The 18148-nt window shown below is 52.2% G+C and overlaps 1 protein-coding gene across 3 annotated transcripts in view; it reads right to left on the bottom strand.

Moving 5' to 3' along the window:
- Klhl3 (kelch like family member 3) overlaps positions 1-18148 on the bottom strand; it is a 62907-nt gene that overhangs the window by 28665 nt on the left and 16094 nt on the right. For all 3 annotated transcript variants that reach the window (XM_090325541.1, XM_090325540.1, XM_090325539.1), the window contains exons 3-6: positions 14448-14554; positions 10751-10872; positions 5290-5452; positions 2674-2783 (exon numbers count right to left, since the gene is read on the bottom strand). In XM_090325541.1, coding sequence (XP_090181667.1) covers positions 2674-2783; positions 5290-5452; positions 10751-10872; positions 14448-14554 — 502 coding nt within the window. The remainder of the gene's footprint in view (positions 1-2673; positions 2784-5289; positions 5453-10750; positions 10873-14447; positions 14555-18148) is intronic.

Below are 18148 nucleotides of genomic sequence, written 5' to 3'. Positions count from 1 at the left end.
GTGGCCCTAGCCCTTGAACTTGAATAGAAGTACCCTGCCTGAGGAGTAAAAAACAAAAACTTGACACCCTAAGGAAGTTCAAGCCTCAAGCTCATTCTTACCCTGAATGTGGTGGGGAGGGGGTGTGAATTCTTAAGACAGTCCTGGGGCTTGAACTCAAGGCCTGGGCGCTGTCCCTGAGCTCTTCAGCTCAAGGCTACCACCCTACCCTTGAGACAAGCTAAGAGTCTCAGATCCTTTTGTGCCCGGGCTGACTTTGAACCTTGAGCCTCAGATCTCAGCCTCCTGAGTAGCTAGGATGACAGGCGTGAGCCAGTGCGCCCGGCTGCTTGGACATTTTTTGCCCAAGGCTAGTGTCCTGCCACTTGAGCCACAGCATCCTTTATGGCTTTTTCGGAGTACGTGGTACTGAGGAATTGAACCCAGGGCTTTGTGCATGCTGGGTGAACACTCTACCACTAGGCTATACTCCCAGTCCCAGAAACTGCTTCCTGAACCAGAGAACCTCTCTCCTCAGCCCTCTGTAGATTCCTGCTCCGCTCCCAGCCTCCGCTCCCACTGTCCTTCTCACCACACCACTCACTTTGTCCTCAAATATGACAAGCGATTCTCAACGTTCATGTCTTCTGTATGGCTATTTCTCTAAGCAAAATGGCTTTCCCAATTCCTCCCCTTATCTTCCATGTTCCGGCTCAGACATCTTCCTCTTCTAGGAACCCTTCGCTGGCTACCCAACAACCCACAATAAAAACACAGCGGGAGGCTGTCCTTGAACTTTCAGCCATCTGGTATGAATGCAGGCATTCAAGTCTGTCTTCCCACCAGCCTGTGAGTTCTGGAAGAATCCTGACTCATTTTTCTCACCCTCTTCCCCGGGTGGTGGTATATTCATGATTGACAGCGACACTAGAGGCAGGCAGTCAAGCTCGGCTTCAAGCCCTAGCCCCACCGTCGCCCGCTGTCTGTTGCTAAGAAGTTGTGTCACCACCCTGAGTCAGCATTCGCTCCTGCTACGAGGTCTTAGTGGATGGAACAGCTCTCCCTGCATCCCAGGCCTCCCTGGTCCCATCCCGAGTGTCTCTGCAAGGGGGGGGGATGCCCACGCCACCACAAGAGAACAGAGCCCGAGAGAGGGTCTATTATTCACTTATTTGACAAATTATCTTTTCAATGCCTACCATGGACCTAATACCATTTGGTGAGGTGAAACTAAGACATATCTATTAACTGCTTAAGGGAGACAGGATTCAGGTTGGCCACTGTGAGGACAGAAGGAATGTAGTGTATCAACTTCCAAAAACAGCCAGTTGTCTGGACTGGCCAGTGTGCCAGACTTTCATCCTCAACAGTGAAACACTACAGCACCTCCATCTAAGAAGGCATCTAAGGGCGTTTCATCTGCCAGCTGGCTACATTCTACAACCCACGTGAAGAGAGACCCGTGTTCCTCAGGCCGGGAGAAGACGATCACGCCTCTCACTGCCGTTCAAATGTGGATTTAACCGCACACGGGTTATTCCACGACACATGCAGTGAAGCTCCTTTGTCAGAGTCAACATTAAAGGCAGGGGCGTCTTAACTTTAAGTCCCTACTGTGACTTCAAATACCCTCCAGAAATTCCACTAGAAGACGGTAGCCCAAGGAAAAGGTATTGTGCACAGGCCACGTCATTTAAGGGGGGGCAGATATCATATAATTGTGGCACATAATTTGCAAGGTGTAAAAGATATACAGATTAAAAAAAAACTAATCAGAAGTGTTTATTTTTCAATCTACTTAGCATCCAGCAATACTCAATCCCCTCAGGGAAAACAAAACATGGACATGGTTCGTCTGTAAGAAAACGAAAAACAAACCTTGCTACTCAGGCCTCAAAATTCCCCGGCCAATTTTTAAAAAATTCTGAAGCAGTCAGGAGCATGATTAATGAGATTTGGGGAGAAAGCATCACAGCATCCTGACGTTGTGCATCATTTTCAAACATGAACTATGACTGAGAACTTCATGGTTATGGAAAAACAGAAACAAAACAACACTTGGCAACAGACATCCATCACGTGTAATCTTCCAGGCCATGGTGTGAAGGAGGTTCTGACAGTTCACCTTGGACCTTCAAGGGGGCTGAGGCTATGACAGACACATCACACTATAAGCAGACACCAGAACCAGGTCTGCCTGAGCCCTCAGGACCAGTATGGTCCCCAGGCCACCCAAATGAGGCAGGGTGTAATCCTAGTTACCCAAGAGGCCGAGATCTAAGGATCGAGGTTCAAAGCTAACGAATCAACCTGGCTAACACAGAGGTTACTAGGTGCTCTGGGCAGGCATTCACAGAGCACATGATCCCAGCTGAGCCCCCCCCACAAGGGCCCCACGGAGTGTGTCGAAACACCATCGTTCTGACCTGACAACATGGGAACCACGGGACCCGCCCCTCGCCCAGGTCACGCAAGGACACACTGCTGTCCCAGAGTTGGAGGGAAAGGCTGGGTGAAGGGAAGAGTACCAAGGCTTGGCCCCGTACTCGGTAAACAGATGGCATCACTGACGTCACAACTGTCACCACTGCCACTCCTTTAAGGGCCCAGAATGCACTGGTCGTTGGCCCTTAGAGGTCTTTAGGGACGGAAATGTAAGTGAGGCTCTCTTGTTCTGCGAGGGCCATGCCGTACCTTCTCTTCTGAGGAGACTGTCAGCTTGTCGCTGGAGATCAAGCTGCATACCTGATCCAGGGTTAGGCTAAGAAACTCTTCCCCCAGCATCACCTCTGGGAAGTGCTGCTCTGTTCCAAAAAGAGAAAGAAAGGAGGAGGAAGAGAAGGAGGAGAAGATATTAAGAAAACAAAGTTACAACATACCCTGGTCTTCCACAAGCCGATGCCATGATGAGCTGTCCCTACAGCTCTGGGCGGAGGCCTGAGGGAGGGGTGGAGCGGGGGATGGAGGACCACAGGGGGAGGAGAGAAGGACGGACAGAGGCGTTCTGGATGGAGGGAGAACTGGCCTTTCTACTTCAGCAAGGAAGGTGTATAAAATTGCCCGATGTGTCACCACCATCAACAACTAACACCACCGCCACCATCATCACCACCACCACCACTGCCACGACTACCACAATCACCACCACCACCGCCACCATCAGGTTATTCCTAGATGCCGAGCTGGGACGGCCATTTTGTGAGACAAAAATCACAACACTGAGCCAGAGGACGGCGTTTTTAAAATGCTTTCTCTAACTCGCCCGCTGCCCTTCATTTCTTCATTTCATGATCTCTGTTGATAATCAATAGAAAGAAAAAAAAAACCAGCAAACAAAAAACAGGCCACTTCAACTCCCCGAGCGCACGAAATCAATGGCTTTTCCATCCTGTGGCTGCAAGGTTTCAGCTCGGTGCTGGCAGACCGATGTAAACAACATGTCCAAAGAATTTTAATTGCCATCTCATTAATGAGGTCTCATTACCATCGCTCCCAACCAGCTCTGCTGATGGCCCAGTGCAGGCCCGCCCAGTTACAAAAAATAAACTTGGCCCTGGCCTCTGAGGTTAAAGATTACGTAGTCCTTGGAAAGAATGGCCATGAGGGGGAAAGAAACAGGCTATGGGGCTATACACAAAGGTCCCCTTCCCTGCTTCTAGTGAGCCAGGGGGACTGAGCCAGGACCTTCCTCTTTCTCTTCTTCTACCACAAGTCTGGGGCACAATACTGTGAGGACAAGTGGATGGGCACCCCCAAAACCCAACATTCCGACGGATGGAGAGGGCCGAGGCTCTGGCTTACATGAGCTCTGCTCTCTCGGATGGGCCTTTAAAACAAAGTTGCTTTATTTTATAGACAGATGAGCAAACGCAGAGCTCTGTGCAGACAAATACTCCACCCCTGGGCTACGGCCCCATTCAGAAAATGTTCTAGGCCAGCCAGTCACCAGTGGCTAAGGCCTGTAGTCCTTGTCACTCAGGGGCTGGTGGTAAATGAATAGCGACAAAAACTCTGTGCTGCAAATCACGGAGGCGGAATAGTCAAGCCCATCTCCACATCCTTGCCCTTAAAACAACAGCACGACAAGCTCTAGAGGAGTGTGGCTCCCGGAAGAATAAACTGAGTCAAAACATCCTCTGGCTGTGTCCGCCCAACAAGAATTTAGTGGTCTTGTCAGCCACGTGTGGTGGCTCCCGCCTGTCAGCCTAGGCTCCTCGGGAGGCTGAGATCTGAGGCTCTCGGTTCAGAGCCAGCCTGTGAGATTCTTATCTCCAATTAACCACTAGAAAATGGGAAGCGGGGCTGTGGCTCTAGCGATAGGGCAGTAGCCTGAAGTTGAAGAACGCAGAGACAACGCCCAGGCTCAGAGTTCAGGCACCATGACCGACCAAAGAAAGAAGAACTAGTTGTCAAGAAGTAGAGGGCAGTGGTCAGCTATCTTCCTTGTTTTAATTTTCTTATTCCATTCAAGGCAACAAACCGTGATCTGTGACTCAGCCCTAATCACAATGCGTGACTGGGCTCAGCTGTGGGACTGACCCAAGCTGATGATAAAGCCACTGAGAGTGGGCGGTCGCAGTCTCGTGGAGAAGCCGCCAACCAACGGCATCAAAACTAAAACATCCAAAATGGACCGTGTACGTGAACTGCCTAAACAGATGGAGGTAGGGGTGTGTGTGGGGGGGGTATAGTCAGTCAGTGGTACAGAGCTTAGTGTGTACAAGCCCTGTGCTGCATTTCCAGTACAGACAGACAGACAAGACAGAGAGGGAGAGGGAGAGAATAAAGGGAAGGAGGGAGGAAAGGGTGGGAAGGGAGGGAAAGGAGGGAAAGGAGGGAAGGAGGGAGGGAGGGAGGAGGGAGAGAGGGAAGCAAGGAAGGACGGAAGGAAGTCCATCAGTCAGGTAAAGTGGCTTTTAGCCTGCCCAGAGCCTTCATTTCTCCTCTTTTAGGACTGAGTGTATGAGGCTCTGGAAATCAAGACTTTATGTGGGAAGAAGAGCAGGCCCGTCCTTCTCACGGAAGCCAGATAACCATATAGGCCCCTCTGTACCGTAGTCATAGAACCGTGTGACTGATACAGCAACTGTCTTCAACAATACCAAGATCTGTCTCGACTCCTGGCTCAGCTTACCCCATCCTCACTCCCCCAAAGCCCCAGCTCTCCATCCTCTCCTGGCCCAACTGTCCATCTGGCGCTTTGCCCTGCTGTATTCCTGCTGCATCTCAGTAGAACACCCTGCACCTCTTGTCACCACTGAGGGGTCCGCCCACAGGCCCCGGGGAGGTGTGGGGCCGGGCTCCCGTTACCTGCATAGGCGTTGGCCTGCTGCAGAAGGTCAGTGCAGGTGTGCACATCGGCGAAGGCGCGGATGCCCAGGCAGTTGCTGGGATGCAGCTGCGACTGCAGGAAGTCACAGCAGTTCTGCCGAACGTCCATGAGCTGCAGCAGGCTGGCAGCTGGGAGCAGCACCTGCGAGAGAGAAAGTGACACCCTGAGACTCAAGGTCCCCCAAAGAGCACAAGCACAGTTCAAGCCCCAGGAATGGCACAAAAGGAAAAGAAAATTCCACATAAGCAAAATAAACCACACTCTGTTCATACATGCGGAACAAGAGACTCGTCCACAGGCCCCTGAGGGCATGGATTTGGGCAATCATATCACAGTCTCCCATCCAACCAATTAAAAAGAAAAGGATGTCTTTGGTACAAGTGGCAAACGCCTGTCATCCTAGCTACTCAGGAGGCTGAGATCTGAGGATCAAGGTTCAAAGCCAGCCAGGGTAAGAAAGGGTCTGAGACTTTTATCTCCAGTTAACCTCTAGAAAACGGGAAGTGCGGCTTGGCTCAAGGGTAGGGTGGTAGCCTTGAGGTGAAGAGCTCAGGGACTGTGCCCAGGCCAAGTTCAAGCTGAAAGAAAGAGAGGGGGGAGAGAGAAAGGGAGAGAGAGAGAGAGAGAGAGAGAAAGAAAGAAAAGGATGTCACTGGGTACATTCACAGAGAGAAAATCTGGGGGTTAGTAGCATGGATCAGGTGGTAGAGAAACGAGAAGACTTTGTTTTATCCTGCCAGTACTGGGGACTTGAACTCAGAGCCCATCCACTGTACTTTAGCTTTTGTTCCCTCAAGGCTGGCACTCTACCACTTGAGCCACCCTTCCACTTCTGATTCTGGTGTTTAACGGGAGATAAGAGTCTTACGGACATGTCCTGTCCAGGCTGGCATTCAACTTTGATCCTCAGATCTCAGCCTCCCAAGCAGTGAGGATGACAGGCGACTCAAGTGTCTTTTAGAAAGCTCACGGAGGGCACACACGCAGTTGGCCTGTCTCCCAGAACACAGAAATCATTCTTGCCCAGATGTTTTTCCTAAGAGCCAGGAAGAGACGGGCCTGCTGTCCAATTTCCCGGGACCTTCCCAGGCAGGGGAAGCCAGCCCTTCCCGATCAATGTGGAGACCACAGTCCTTGATGCCAGCTCTGCCCACACCTCTCACCTGGGCTAATGGGCAGGTGCACTGACTTTCCAAAGGGAAGTTAAGGAGGACAAAAAAAAAAAAAGGATCCCAGAGCAGAATGCTTCATGTGTACTGTCCACACACATCCCTTTTTACCCCCCCCCACATCCCTTTACCCGCCTTTACACACACATCTGGTCTAGGCCTCTGTTTCGCCCTGAGCCAGGAAGGCTCCAGCTGTTTCCACCCACAGGACATGGCCTGAGGTCAAGGGATGTGGGGGGAAGGCACTCTTGTTTTCTTTATTCCGGGAACCACAACAGTGAGTTCTGTAAGGGATTTTTTTTTTTTTTAAATCCTGGAACCTGCTGTTCTTCCAAAATAGGGCTGAGGCCTCAGCTCCATCTTTTCATCTCTATGTTTTCAGGCCAAAAAAAATAAAAAAAAAAAACCAGTGACATCTCTGCCTGCTGCCCACTCCCAGGCCTTGGCACTGGTTTACGTCCCCATTTAGGGACACGGAGGGATCCCAGGACTTTCCGTGGAAAGCCTGAATGGCTGGTGGCCATTTATCATCTTGCTCACAGACAGTAGCCCCCCCCCCAATTCCCACTATTGGTGTTCATATTCTGGGCTCTGCCAACGCACGGGCTCCCTTAACCTTCTCCCTGCCTTAGCGCCCACCGTGCCCTTGGAATTTTCTGGCCCACTGATTCATTCCCCAGGGAGACAAAGATAGCGATCACCCTTGCCTGGGAGTTGTTTCTTTTTTTAACCATGGTGAACCCAGCTACAGTCCAGATCTCAACACCCCCTGCCCCCCACCACCCCACCAGGCACGGCCATAAAACTGGAGAAATCAATTAACCTGGGAGCTGGCTGGGCCTGGCCCAGAAGATTCCACATGCAGATTAGTCTCTGCAGGTAGTTAAGTGGAGAGCTATTAACCGTTCTCTGGAGTATGAGCTGGGAGTGGACTGCAAGTCCATGGCGGACCCAAGTCCCTGGCTGACCTCTCCATCCCTCCCTCACCAGCCCCAGCTAACTGAGCCTGGAGCTAAGGCCACAGGCTGACCAGTCACCCTCCGGATTGGCCTGGAGCCTCCACCCTGTTTGGGCCTCTGTTCTGGGCATCCCGGGGTTGGATTTCTGAGGGTCCAGTCATTCCCTGCCCCCTAGAAGGGCTAGAGTGTGGCTGGGGACCCCTTAGCTTCCCCCTTGTCCAGGTGAGGGTGGACAGCCATCCGGCGACCATGGCTTGACACTGGTGGGAGCCAAGCAACAACACTTCGTGGACCCGCTCCTCCAGCTACACTATTTCTAAACCCCCAACCCCGGACACAACTGCCACGCAGCTCGTGGCTTTCACAAAACCCACTTGACATGGTGGGCACGGACTTTGCAACACTTCTCACCTCTCCACACCCCGTCCTGTGTGGGGCCGGCTCCTGAGCCCGCCCACTTCCTGAAACCATCAAACCCAGGGCGCCTGCGGTGTGTGTAAATGCTCTCAGCCTGCCTTCGATCACACACTGCCCTGCGCAGTGAGTCTTTCCCAGGGAAGATGGGGTGAGAAGCCAAGAGGAAGCCCCGATGCTGAAGGGAAGATATAAAGACAGGAGCTCTCAACTACTCCACCGCCTAGCCCAAAGGGACTGTGGGTCAGGACCCAAGCACAGAACAGAATTCTGGGAGCAAAGCATCCATTGCCAGGGGCGGGGGGGGGCAGTGTCTTGGGTTCCCTCACCAGTGTCAGTGGGGCTCTGAGAGGATTTCCTCTTTGGTCAGAAACGCTACACACACATAAAATGGCAGCAGTAATGAGACCAGGACCAGAAGGTTGAGCTGTTTTGACAGCTTTGAGGACATCTGGGGTCCTGGGAGGACTGGAGGAAGACCAGAGAAGATGGACAGTTGATAGGAAGATCGCCCCATGTCAAGAAGCTTCTAGGGGCCGAGAGTCTGGCCTAGTGGTAGAGTGCTTGCCTAGCATGCATAAAGACCTGGGTTTGATTTCTCAATACCACATACATAGCAAAAAAAAAGCCAGAAGTGGTGCTGAGGCTCATGTGGTAGAGCTCTAGCCTTGAGAAAGTCCAAGGACAGTGCTCAGGCCCTGAGCTCAAGGCCAGGATTGGCCAAAAAAAAAAAAAAAAGAAGAAGAAAAAGAAGCTTCTAGTAGTCTGGCTTTCTGATAATCCCTCAAAGCCAAAGAGACAGGAAGGTTGAACTGTCAAGGCCAGCCAGGGCCAACCATTGTGAAACCCTGCCTCAAAACCACCAGATCAAAAGCTTGTAGCTTGCCTTTTTCCTTCTTGGCAGAGGGTCTCGGAACACGGGCCTAGAAGAGCCCTCTGCAGGGTTCACAAGGCCTCTGGAGCCTGTACACTTCTGGCCCCCCATTTTTCATGAGGTGGCCTGGTTTTTTTTTGTGTGGGGGGGGTTTTTTTTTCCCCCCTCTCCCTCTGGGATGACAGCACAGTAGAGGATATCCCAAGTCTGGGTTTGCTTCCTTTAGCAAAAACAAGAGGAAGCGCTCTCCCTCCCAAAGCACCAACTGCTGAATGGCAGGGGCAGGGCCTGGCACGGACGGAGGTCCAGCCAGAGTACCAAGTGACCAACCTGGGCTTCTGCCCAGCCACACGGTCTGCTGGGACCAGCACAACCTGCAGAGGTACAGGAGAAGGGGACTCTGAGGGAATGTTGCTTTCGGGTTCTGTGGTTGTTTCTCTTGGTGGTGTTAGGGGTTGAACTCAGGACCTCTCGCTGGCAAGGCAGGCACTCTTTGCCACTTGAGCCACGTCTCACTTGACGTCTGGGCTAGCCTGGGCCGGGATCCTGCCGCGTGTGCTCCCATCCTGTCTCTGGGAACGTCAAGCATGCACCACTGCGCCCAGCCGTGAACTGAGATGGAGCCTCACAAACGTTTATGCCGGGGCTAACCCTGAACTGCAATCCCCTCCATCTCTGTCTCCCAGGTCGCTGGGATTACAGGCTTGAACCACCCTACCCAGGTTTGAGCTTTAGACTTCTCTACTTCCTGTCCACTCCCTGCCCCCTCCCTGTCCACTCCCTGGCCGTGGGGCTGAGGATGCTGTACCCACCCCCTCAGTGCCTCTTTCTCAGCAGACTGGGAAGACCAAGTGAGGTCGGATGCCCAGAGCAGTGGACTCGGTACACAGACAGCGCTCTCCCAACATCAACTTATATTACAATTAACAGTATGAGGCTGGGGCTGTGGACCCAGGAAATGGGCTCAGCCAGGCACCTGTGACACACATCTATAAATCCCAGCTACTCTGGGAGACTGTGATTGGAAGACCACGGTTCAAAGCCAGCCGGAACAGGAAAAAAAAAAAACCTATGGGACTGGGACTCCACCTCCAAAACAACTAGCAAAACTCAGGACTGGCTCAAGTGGTATACCACCAGCTGAGCAAGAAAACCTGGTGAGGGCAAGGCCTTGAGTTCACATAAGTGGCACCAACAGCAAGGAAGGAAGGAAGGAAGGAAGGAGGGAAGGAGGGAGGGAGGGAGGGAAGGAGGACGGAAAGAAAGGAGGGAAGGCAGGAGGGAGGGCGGGAGGAAGGGACTCCACACTCCACACCCATCTCAGGCACCCAGTATTCACTGTCCATCCAGTTAATGGAAACAGCCATCTGAGCAGCATGAGACCCTCTCATCTCCCCTTTTCCTGTCCCCCCCACCATCTCCAATCCACTCCTCACCACAAATTCAAGAATGAGGAGGATCTGAGCATAGTGCTGGTGGCTCACGTAATCCTAGCTACTCGGGAGGCTGAGATCCGAGGATCAGAGTTCAAAGCGAGCCCTGGCAGGAAAGTCTGTGAGACTCTCCAACTGGACATCAAAGAGGCAGGAATAGAGGTGTGGGTCAAGTGGTAAGGCACCAGTCTTGAGTGAAACAACTGAGACGGTACCCAGTCCCCAAGTGGCACATGCACGCTCGTACAAACACACACACACTCTCTCTCTCTCTCTCTCTCTCTCTCTCTCTCTCTCTCTCTCTCTCTCTCTCTCTCTCTCTCTCTCTCTCTCTCTCTCTCTCTTTCTCTCTCTCACTTCCTCGATTCGGTCTGCCCTGACCAGTGCCACTGGGGCAGCAACCGCACACTCCCCACTGCCTGGCCCCTCACTGTCAGCCCTCATTGGCTCACAGGCGCAGGGGAAGCGGGCACGGCCTTCCACGTACGTGGGGCACCAACCACCCCTGCACAGGTTAGGCCACGGTGTCAGCCACGCGCTGGGCTCTGGTCCAAGAGCACGCTGGTGGGGGCGGCGGCGGCCGAGCGTACCTGCACGTTGTCCTCCGTCACTTCGATCTCCGCGGTGTAGATGTAGTCGATCAGCTTGCTGAGTGTCTGCCCGTCCACGTCCTTGATTTCTATCTTCTTGGCTTTGCTCTCGGACATGTCGCCTGCAAGATCGCCACGGAAACAACAAAAGGCTGTGAGTTTGGTGCCTTGCGGTGCTCCGGGCCGAGGACAGCTGCGGAAGGGATTCGTGAGTGGTCAGGGATAAACCAGCTGCCCCTGGAGCCCATCCTGACCGTGGACCTCTGAGCTGTCTTACACACGGCCAGGAACTGAACTCTGCGGCGCACATGTTGGACAAGCCCTGGACAAGTGCCGTCCCCATCCGCCCCACAGGCCCAGCCACACAGACAGGTAAAGATACTTCTAAGGAAGGTGACCAGGACTCGGCGAAGGGGTGTTTGGAGCACCTCAGAAACAAAGCTCCACCTGTGTGGAGAGCCCTGAGGACAGTGAAAGCTCACAGCCACTGGTGAGACTTAAGAATGTCATTCCCATTACTGGAAGAAAGAAACGGAGGCCCCGGAGGGGGCAGGGCATTTGTCCCACCGGGGTCAGCCACACAGCTAGGAAGTGGCCGGGGTGGACCGAAAGCCAGGGTGTCTGACTCCAGGGTCCACCCCTGTGATGGCCACCATGCCAGCCTAAATCACGGGAACACGGAGGAGGGGTGACCACCCCGGCCTGGAAACATCTTCAAGGTATCGTGGAGGAGGCACGCTGGAGCTGGCTAGAAGACGAGGCCCCAAAGGTGAGAGAGGGGCGGGCTGGACGCGGGCCCCGGGGGGTGGAAAGGGAGCGCCGAGGGGAGACACGGAGTGAAAAGAAAGCTGGGAAGGCGGGTGGGGGCTGGGACACCACGCATGCTCGTGAACTCTGACATCAGTCCATGGAGAGGCTGTGGGGATGACACCCGGTCCCCGGCATCCACCCAGACCCCGCTCTCCTGAGGGGATCTGCTGCCGAGAGGAAGGAAACCCCGCCTGCTGGCCCACTCCTCTCATTCCTTTCACTGCTGTGGATGGTGGGGTGGGGTGGGGGTGGGGATGAGGGGAAATGAAAGAAGATGGAGTTCTCCTTTGGTAATCTCATCTTACAAACAAGGATTTCCTTGACACAAGGAAATCGGGGGGGGGGGGGGGTGTCAACTTTTCTCCTCCCAGGGGCTGCTAAGAAGTTCATGAGGGAAGATCCAGATGAAAATATATATTGCAACAAAAGAAAAAAAGAAAAGAAAATATCGATTGCAAAAGGTACTCAAGGGTACCAAGCCCTTCTTCTCAGATCTTTGGCCTTAAAAAAATCAGGAAAAACTACAAGATGGCCATGGCCTGTGCGGGAGTGATACTGCACCTGACTGGCTGTGTGGAATTCACACGCACGACTCCGGTTATGATCTTATAATCCAGGGGACACAATCACAAACTCCTGACATTGTGGGAAAATATTTGTACCCATGCCCAAAAGTGTGGCTTTTCTGGGAAGATGCCAGATTCTCTTTTATCAGGTTCTTATCAGTTTCTGTAATCCTATAACTTTTTAGACAGTGAAACTCTGGGAGGCTTTTTCTTGTTTCTTTGAATAACTCCAAAATTTCTAATATTCTACATTAAGGTCCTAAAGCTTCAGGAAGGAAAAATACGCTATGAAAGAAAAAGCAAGAGCTCAAGAACTGTAATTCTTTTTGATTTCTTTTCGGCTGCAGGGCTTGAACTCAGGGCCTGGGCACTATCCTTGGAGCACTTTTGTTCAAGGCTAGCGCTCTACCACTTTGAGCCATAGCTCCACTTCTGGTGGAGAAGATTGGAGAGAAGAATCTCATAGACATTCCTGCTCTGATCAGCAATCCTCAGATCTCAGCCTCCAGAGCAGCTAGGACGACAGGTATGAGCCACCAATACCTAGCACACAGTAGTTATATTCTAAGAAACCTTCTCCTGGTAGTAAATTAGAGGCCTGGATAGGACTCAGAGACTTGTAGAACTCCGTCTTCCTATTTCGTATAGCAGTGGAAACGACTGCACCAAATGATGACATTGGCTTCATTCTACCCTGGAAATGGATATGGTAAGAGTTTTCGCTGTATACCAGGCCCATTGCACTGAATCCTTGCAATAACTCTTACAGATAAGCATTACTGCCACTTTATAAAAGATAAGGCTGACATTCCAAGAGCCAGGCACTGGTGGCTCATACTTACTAATCCTGGCTACTCAGAAGGCTGAGATGTGAGCATCACAATGTAAAGCCAGTCTGGGTAGAAATGTCCATGAGACACTTTCCTCAACCTAGCAAAAAAGCTGGAAGTAGAGCTATGTCTCAAAGGGTAAAGCACCAGCCTTGAGTGAAAACGCCAAGTGAGAACACGAGGCACAGGAAGGAAAAAAAAAATGTGTTTAAACTTGGTATTTCACGAGATGTTTATAATTAGGTAGTAAGAGGAAGAGCTGGGAGTTGAGGCTAAACCTTGGGTCATTTCTCAGAAATCCCTGCATGATTTGAATCTGATGCTAACCAATGACCAGTATGTTGATAACAAGTATTCCCCAGCTCAAAGACATCGGGCCAAAGAGGAGCAGGCAAGTACCGCCGAGGACTGGGCCTTGAGCGTCTTCCTTGAGTTAGCTGCAGCGTGCCGCAGAACGCTGAGCACTGAGGAGACGTGAGCTGGAAGAGGAACAAAGAGGAGGCGGCCCGGGCCTGACCCCTCCTGACCCCACGGGCTGTAGTCATTCCTGAGGCCTAAAAACAAGGGAGGGAGTGCTCAACCATGCCTCCATTCCTTCACCCGTTACAGGCTCCCCTGAGCCACACGCAGTCCAAGCGGTGGCAGCGTGCCAGGGTCCTGTCTCTGACACAACAAAGAGAGGCAGGAGAGAAAACAACAATGAAAACCACTGCAACAGCCAATCCGCAAGCTTGACAAAATAGCGCAAGTCAAGTGACAGGCGGAGTGGCTTACAAGGCCCTGGATTAGGTGGGTGAGAGCGGAGGGAAGAGGAGCGCCTGACCAGGCTGGGGTGTCACAGCCCAGATGGCCGCCACCTCCTCCTCCGGCAGCAGTGTACCTGGTGCAGGGGAGGTGCTGCAGACAGGAAGCCGGGGCCGTGGGCTTCCGGGAACCTGGCCAGACGCAGCATATGTGAGCAAGTTAGACGACGTGCTGCCTTTCCTGGGAACTTGGCAAAGGGGCTGGATTGACTACAGCGGATACTGAATATTCACCCTCTCCTCCTCCCTCCCCCCAAAACCCCACAGCAGCAGCAGCAGCAGCAGCAGCAGCAGCAGCAGCAGCAGAAAACCTCTCAATGTCCTCCTCCTCCTCCACTGAGGCCAAGAGAGGCCGGCTGGGAAAAGACAAGGCATGAGCTGAACGGTCCAGTGCCAAGCCACGGGGTTGTGACTGTGGACAAGTCCGTTCCCCTCTCTCGGCCTCAGTTTCCCCAACTGTAAAATGAGATCCCAGCAGCCTACCCACATTGACCAGGGTGTGTGCCAGAACTGCAGAGCTAAAGGACACTTGGCTGGACCTCCCTGTTCCCGTGGAGGACAAGAGACCACAGGTCCAGCTGGCCTGGCTGAGGCTCTGAGTCCCAGAGCCTCTGTCCCCCCACCCCTGGGACCCCCCAGCCTCTGTACCGGGCCCCCTCCCCGTACCACAGGCTCCATGCCAGCATACCTGTGAACATGGCACAGAAGTAGGGGCTGCAGGCTGCCAGGACCACTCGGTGAGCTTCGATCTCCACGTCTTCTGCCACGATCATCACGTCACACAACAGCTGCTTACTGGAAGACACCAGCCAGGAAACAGGGTGAGTCACCCACGGCGCATGCACCTGTCCCCTGTCAGATGCAGGAGTGTTTTGTTTTGTTTTGTTTTCCCTCCCACCTGGTTTCTCAGAGCCAGGCTTGCTCCACTGTGGCTTGGGCAGACTCGAGGCTTCCTCTGTTTTCACCTCTCTGTTCACCGGGGTGCATTAGCACTGAGGACTAGGGAGCAGAGGTGGAGCCTGGGGCTGTCAGCCAAGTAGCTGCCTGGGTGCCCCTGAGGTGTGGCACCAGCAAGATGAGGAAGTGGCAGTTGCCAGAGGGCTCCACCACCTGGCCCAGAATGGCGAGAGAAGGCTGGGGACGCTGCACCTGCAGGCACAGCACTCCCAAAGGCCTTGCAGGCAAACCATCTCTGCAGTCGCTACGGAGGCCCTGACAGGCTTGGCTCTGTGTTACAAAATGAGGGAGTTGAGGTACACAGATGGCAAGAGAGGTGCCCCAAGTTCACACAGACAGGGGTGCCACCCCAAAGGCACGTGGCTCAGCCCCAGAGCCTACAGTTCGTCCTCTAATGTACCACCGGCAGAAGGCAAGACAGAGACGACAAACATCCCAGGGGTGTTTCGAGGACGTCTGATGCCATGTCGGTTCTGTGGGAGGATGCAATGCCATGGCTGGCAGATGGAAGGGAAGCCACACGCGCGCGACTTGCTGAGCCTCTGTCAACAACCAGCTCCACGCAGAGACACAGGGTCACCAAAGCTGCCACTGCCTGAGTGACAGATGCCCTTGAAGAGTCTCTGGCCATAAAAAGCCCAGAGGAAAAAAAAAAGAGACGTCTGGAGCCACAGGGGCCCCGACCTTGAACCCAGGGCTCTGGAGTCTAGATCTGGTACTTCCCACAACAGCTCCCTGCTGGCTGGTGTGGAGAATGGAAAAGGACAGCTCACGTGGAACACAGTCCCCGTGAGACGATGCTGGGAAGGGCCAGACCACCGGACACCAAGAAGCAGAACCTAGCACCCCACCGTGGAAAGCTGACCTCACATGCCCACAAAGTCACACTAAACCAGCGCCCACAGGACAAATGAGCTCAGTGTGGTGTTGTCACCCGGCATACACATTACAGGGACCGAGAGGGAGTCACAGAAGCCACCTGAAAACAGGTAAGTTCTTCCATGTGTTCAGAATTGACTAGGAGAAGAAAAAAAAATGTATAGGGATACACATAAATAAGTTTGACTTGGGTATATTTAATTCTGGTAAGGATTTTAGGGAGGGGTAGGAGTAGAGTTACCACTGCTGTTTAAGAATAACGGTATTTGTGTCAGTAATCAATATTTAAATAAGAAGAGTGTTGACAAAGAAGGAGTTCTCAGTTGCTGGGAGGGAAAAGCAAATACAGATACTTGGGGGGGTATGGCACAAACCCAGAAAGTAGGTTGTCCCTCACAGAGGGAGGAAAGAAACAGGGAAGATGGAGAATCCACCAAGCAAGTGAGTGAGAGCAGTTCCGGCCAGGACAGGCATATCTCCAGACCAGAGAAAAGGCAAATCCAGAAAAACTGCCATGGGAAACCTGCCCAAATCTCAAGCGAGGCTTCCATGGAGGATGGTAAAATGAGGCCCACCTGTGTATTTCTTTCCATCTCTTTCACTGGAGGTAACACCTAGACTGTGTATCAGCTGTTTTTAAAAAAGAAAGGTGGGGAGGGAGAGAGAGAAAATGAGAAGGAGGGAAGGAGAGGGAAGGAAGAGAAGGAAAGAAAAAAGAGAATAAAAGAAAGGAGAAGAGGAAAAGTAGAAAGGAGCCATAAAAAAAGACAGTACAGGGGCTGGGAGTTTGGCCTAGTGGTTAAAGTGCTTGCCTAGCATGCATGGAGACCCGGGTTCGATTCCTCGGTACCACATACATAGAAAAAAGCCGGAAGTGGTGCTTAGGCTCAAGTGGTAGAGCTCTAGCCTTGAGAAAGTCCAAGGACAGTGCTCAGGCCCTGAGCTCAAGGCCAGGACTGGCAAAAAAAAAAAAAAAAAAAAAAAGACAGTACAGGACTAACATAAGAGACTTCAAAAGAATCGAACTGGCAGCTCAGACGTAGGCCCTCACATGCATGGGCAAATGATTTTTTTCCTAAGTGTGTCAAGACCATGCAACTACAAAAGGGAAGTCTTCTCAAGAAATAGTGCTAGGATAACTGGATGCAACAAGCAAAAGATCTGAGCTGCTTCCCCGACTCTAACCCAAGACAAAAATTCACTCCAAGGGGCTCACTCCAAAGGAATCGGAAACCCCAGGGGGAAACATTAAATCCTCAAGACTGCAAAAGCACAAATAACAAGAGAAACCCTGATAAATGAGACATCCAAATGGAAAATACCTACACTTCAAAGGACACTCTCGGGAAAGTGAGAAGCCAATCCACAGATTAGAAAGTAAGAATTATAAATCATCTATATATGAAGATGGGCTTATACCTAGCATGTAAGATGAACTCAATCTCTTACCAATTCAATAATAAGGAGAAGAAGAAGGCCAGAAACAGTGGCTCACATCTGTAATCCTATCTACTCAGGAGGTGGAAATCAGGGGAATCACAATTTTGAAGCAGACACAAGATCCCATCTCAAATGGTAATAATAATAATGATGATGACGATAAAGCCAGGAATAATGGATTACATCTGTCGTCCTACCTACTGATGAAAGATGGTACAGATCGGCCTGCCTGAGCATAGATTTTGGACCCTGGTGGATAAATAATTAAAGCAAAAAAGGGTGGAGACAAGGCTTGAGTGATAAGAGTGCCTGTCTAGCAGGCACGGGCCCTGAGTTTCAAACCCCAGGACTGCCCAGATCAGAGCAAGAGGGAAGACTCCATATATGTTTTGTTTTAAGTAGGCAAGGGATCTGAATAGACGCTCCTGTAAATAAGACACAGAAACGCCAACCAATAAGCACATGGCATATTAAGTGCGACTCGTCTCCAGGGAAATGCAACCCCAAGCCCCTGTACTGTATTTCCACATTAAGCCTGGGGACGGCCGAGGTCATGCACAGGGAGCCGAGTGTCAGGGTGGAACTGGGGGGGGTGGGATGGTCATGCACGGCTCGGGGGAACCACCGGGCTGGCCTCCCAAAGGTTCGCCGAGGTCAGATGCCTCTCATAATGGAGGGCATGCCTGTCCTGGGTCCTGGGCTCGGCCCTCGAGCTGCCGGGGGTGCTAGTCCAGGAAGGTACACATCTCCACTGCCCTACTAGACGCTAAGTCAGGAGCCAAAGACACAGCAGGGATTCTGCTACCCAGAAGCACCTGGGGTCGGGCCAGAGCCGAGCAAAGGAGTACAAAAAGAACAGGAAGGCTGGGCGGTTGTCATGCCAACATGCCATTCTCTACCCCGGGGAAGAATAGGAAACTCGCGGATTGTGTGATTCATAAATTACAAAGAACATGTGTGTGTGTGCTTAAACTAAAATAGCTTAAAATCGAGGGAGGGGAAGGGGAAAACCATTTCCAGAGAAAGCCCCAGTCCCCGCAATAGGAATATCCTGTGGTAATAGCTTAATCCTGACAGCAAAATGCTTTCAGCTTATCCCTTCATCAAAAACTG

This window comes from Megascapheus bottae, chromosome 38 (assembly GCF_031878675.1).
Source record: "Megascapheus bottae isolate mThoBot1 chromosome 38, mThoBot2.hap1, whole genome shotgun sequence".
Lineage (NCBI taxonomy): Eukaryota > Metazoa > Chordata > Mammalia > Rodentia > Geomyidae > Megascapheus > Megascapheus bottae.
This window is presented reverse-complemented; position numbering and strand designations above follow the sequence as displayed.